This window comes from Sinocyclocheilus rhinocerous, unplaced genomic scaffold (assembly GCF_001515625.1).
Source record: "Sinocyclocheilus rhinocerous isolate Xijiao unplaced genomic scaffold, SAMN03320098_v1.1 scaffold950, whole genome shotgun sequence".
Lineage (NCBI taxonomy): Eukaryota > Metazoa > Chordata > Actinopteri > Cypriniformes > Cyprinidae > Sinocyclocheilus > Sinocyclocheilus rhinocerous.
In genome coordinates this window covers 325,991-330,246 of record NW_015637169.1, presented here as the reverse complement: position 1 = coordinate 330,246, position 4,256 = coordinate 325,991, and the positions used below count along the sequence as shown (strand labels likewise).

The following is a 4,256-nucleotide window of genomic DNA, read 5'->3' as shown; positions in this document are numbered from 1 at the left end:
ATTATTATTAATAATAATAATGTTGTTGTAGTTTTTTATCTTTAGTCATATTGCTGTTTCCATGTATAAAAGCAGCAAAACACTTATAACAGCGTTTTTACAGCGGTTCAGTTGTAGTGTTTGGCACATTATGAGGTAGATTGTGGTTTCTTGCTTTAATATCATTATCGGACCAAAACCAATGGGATATTGCTACCCCACTCTCCTCTTCCTCTCTTTCTCTCTCTTTTAACCCCTCTATCCCTATTTTTCTTCTTTCAAGTTGGAGTTTTCTCCTCAAACTCTGTGCTGCTATGGCAAACAGCTGTGTACCATCCCTCGAGACGCTGCATACTTCAGTTACCAGAACAGGTCAGTATCAGAGATGATATCCACGCTACACACATAGTCACTCGCACCCTTAACTTAATGCTATGCAGTACAGCCACTAAAATATAGACTTATCAGTCCTATTAGAGTAAGAATAACCACTTGAAAGTTCAAAGAGACTTAAATTGGGTCTATATTATGCATACAAACAGAAGCAAGTTCTTATATTAATGCGAATAGTTATATCCTAGTGAATGTGGCCTGATGGGTAATTGCCTGACCCCATCACACTGTTGTAGATCATTTGCATTTCAGCCTGAAATCAATTTGATGTTGCCTGGCAGCATTAAAAGCACTGCTGTGAAGCGGCCCAGTGCTAGAATGAAGTATTATGAAAGCTGTTTGTTTTCTGAACACTTTAATGGACACTAGGCTGCTCCACTACATCTGACACATTCAGATTTGGTTTACTTTGTGTATTTGTATGTAAAAAGATTGAGGTGAGTATTTTTAAGAGGCCTGTTTTCATGTGCTTTGTAAAAATGTAAATGCTGTTCTGCTGTGAGCACATATTTCCCCACATCAGGGTGTTGTTGAATTTCAGGCCTGTTGATTTGACTTTCGGTGGCAAAATAGACCACATTTCACATCTCTGCTCTTTTTCTGATTTTAACCGGCCATTTTAAAGAGGGTCTGCATTTTTGACTTCAGTTGTTTTGACGTTTTTGTGGATGTTCTTACAATTAACATATTGGCAGGTGTGTTTTGGCAAGTATTTGTGTTGATTACCTCCGTTGGTAGCTACAAGCACAAAATAACAAAGTGCTAATAAGAAGGAAGCACCAAAACGATTGCCGTGCTCTTCCTCTGAGTTATTGAAAATCATTGCCAATTTTCTAAGTTGCATCATCTTCGACCCTAACAGCAAAACACTTTTTCACCTAGGCAGGCAAAGACTTTCACCAGAATCAGAGGTTTCGGCGGTAAACAAATATGGGTTGTGCAAAGCTTTTGTATAACTTTGGCTACCTTAGGCTTAATCTGAACCTTACTTTCGTTATATAAAAATGCTACATAAAACGCCATGTACGTGTCAAGGTCACATTTCAGCCCAGAATTAAAATAAGAAAATAAGATTTTAATTTTAAACATGAAGGCTGAATATTGTTTTTTTTCCCTTCCAAAATCGATTAAAAATAAAATGTTGTGATATAACACTTTTATGTTATTAAGTGTTATATTTCAATGTTATTTTTTATTATTATTAAAATATATTCAAAATTAAAGGTTATAATATAAAGTAACACAAGGTACTGGAATTTTTTTTTTACTGTTTTCATGTAATCTAACATTAAATTATGATTATTAAAAGTCTATTAATATAAAAGGTTGCAATATAACACTTATTTTATAATAATATTATTATTGTTAAAATATATTAACAACAAAAGAGTATGACAACACATGGTAGGAAAAAAAGAAGCCCATGTGGAAGCAGCCATATATAATGTTGTGTAATATATTTTTATTATTATGTGACTGATGCCTTTATGCTGCATTTAAAGAAAGACATTTGTAAGATGATCATTTCAGATCTTAATGGTCCTTCGTTTTCTTTATGCAAAATTATTTTGGGGGTAAAATGTGACCTGGATAGGTTTTGTGAGATTGACCCAAAAACTACTGACAAAAAAGTACAATGTTTCAATTTCTGAAAATCAACTTCATATTCATGCTGCCAACTTCAGGAGGACGTACAAACTGTTCATCTGTCCCATGTTGTTTTAGTATCGAGTCTTGAGACCCTCTTTAAAATGTCCTGAAAGGATGATAGGTCTCTGTTGCTCCTGTTCTCACTCTTCTCATCCGTTCGTTCACTAAGTCCATTGTTGTCCCTTCGCTCCTCTGGGCGTCACGGTTGTTTTAGAGCTCAGCGGACGCAAGGGTGACCGTCTGTGCTTTTGCCTCGGCTTCCTGCTCTCTCTTACGGTTTAGTTTTCTTCTTCTACATCTGACCCACCCCTCCACCTGTCCAACACGGAGCTCTTTGTCCCTCATAACGGTTTTGTTTCTCACACCTTTTTAAAATATTCATTCTGCCCTCCTCCCCACCCCCTTCCCTTTCTCTCCCTCCTTTTTAATGCTTGTGATGTCTGCATTGGCCTGCTTTGATGTGACCAATCATCCGCTCCGAAATTTACACGCAACCAATCAATCAATCTGCCCACACAAAAAACCTGCTTCATGATTGGCTGCTCACGGCAACGACCCTGCCTTCTCCTGTGTGCCTGTCTCCTGGCCTGCCCTGCCCTGATTGGTGGCTGCTTCCACGTGCCCTCACTGTGATTGGCTGTGCTCTTGGCGAACGGTCTAGTTCACCCAAATATGGGCTTCTTGCTGACAGGTACCACTTCTGTGAGAAGTGTTTCAACGAAATCCAGGGGGAGAATGTATCCCTGGGGGACGATCCAACCCAGCCTCAAACGTGAGTAACCGTATAAATGTTTGTGTTTTGATCTTCTGCTTCATTGTTATTGTCGTGATGCTATTCCTCCGGAGAGCGTTCGTTCAGTGATTCTCATGACCCACTCGATTGGGCGGCTTCCTCTTCTCTGTCTCTCGTTTTCTCTCCTCAGGTCCATCAATAAAGATCAGTTTCAAAGGAAAAAGAATGACACCCTCGACCCTGAACTGTATGTTTCACATTTAACTTTTCTCCCTCCAAATGTGTCATCTCTGTTCGCTTGTTCTGAAGTTTTAATCAAGGCGCTGATTTGTTGTCATCGTCTGACCTGTGTTTTCTGTTCTCCCTCCTCAGACTGTTGGAATGTGGTGATTGTGGTCGAAAAATGCATCAGATATGCGCTCTGCACAATGAGACGATATGGCCGTCGGGGTGAGCTACTTTTATTTGAGCACACTTTTATGTGACACATTCTACTGCAAAATAGGGCTTAAAAAATGGAGTGTTAGTGAATGTAGTTTTTCCTGTTAAATACAATCCTGATTCATGCATTTAAAGCAATAAAATGAACAAAATAACATTGTATAAATGTTATTTATAGTTCTTGATAAATATATTTCCCCTTTATATATATAGCGCTAAAACAAGATATTCTTCCATTCCATGTTTTTCAGAGCTTTGTGGCAATTGTAAATATGTAAGATGTAGGACAACTTAATGCTCTGTTACTACTACTTTTTGATTATTACTATTCCGTATTGTATCTATAAATGCAAAGTTAACCACATATCCAGAGATGTAATGATCTGTTTCCAAATATCCTGCTCTGTATTTCTTCCTTTCATTCAGGTTTGTTTGTGACGGCTGTCTGAAAAAGGCCAGTGCAACAAGGAAGGAGAATAAATACTCTGCAAAGAGTACGTGATTTTAAGAGCTTTAAAATCAGGGGGGAAAAAATCCCTTTTGTTGAATTGTTTGTGCATAGAATTCCATGCTTGACTGATGAGAAACAAGTATTTCTGAGAGCCGTGTAATAAAAAAATGTAATGTCAGATCTTGAGTGAATATGGTGTGTTGCACTGTTTTATGGTAATGAATTGTCATAATGTATTGTAAACTGCTATGGTTGCATTATTTTAAACTCCCTGCATTTCTTTCTCCTTACTCCAGGACTTCCTCAGACAAAGCTTGGTAACTTCCTGGAGACACGAGTGAACGAGTACCTGAAGCGCCAGAGTCATCCAGAAACCGGTGATGTCACCATCCGTGTGGTTCATGTCTCTGATAAAGTGGTGGAGGTCAAACCTGGCATGAAGTCCAGGTGAGAGACAGAGCAGAATATTCTGAAACGTTGTTCATTTTAAAGGGGTCATATGATGCGATTTCAAGTTTTCCTTTCTCTTTGGAGTGTTACAAGCTGATTGTGCATAGATAAGATCCCTGAAGTTGCAAAGACTAAAGTCTCAAAACCAAAGAGATATAC

The 4,256-nt window shown here is 38.3% G+C and overlaps 1 protein-coding gene across 1 annotated transcript in view; it reads left to right on the top strand.

Annotated features, from left to right (window-relative positions):
• Positions 1–4,256, top strand: part of LOC107748789 (histone acetyltransferase p300-like) — a 40,654-nt gene that overhangs the window by 33,581 nt on the left and 2,817 nt on the right. Inside the window, exons 21-24 of the mRNA XM_016563742.1 lie at positions 2,946–3,002; positions 3,128–3,205; positions 3,623–3,690; positions 3,944–4,094. Coding sequence (XP_016419228.1) covers positions 2,946–3,002; positions 3,128–3,205; positions 3,623–3,690; positions 3,944–4,094 — 354 coding nt within the window. The remainder of the gene's footprint in view (positions 1–2,945; positions 3,003–3,127; positions 3,206–3,622; positions 3,691–3,943; positions 4,095–4,256) is intronic.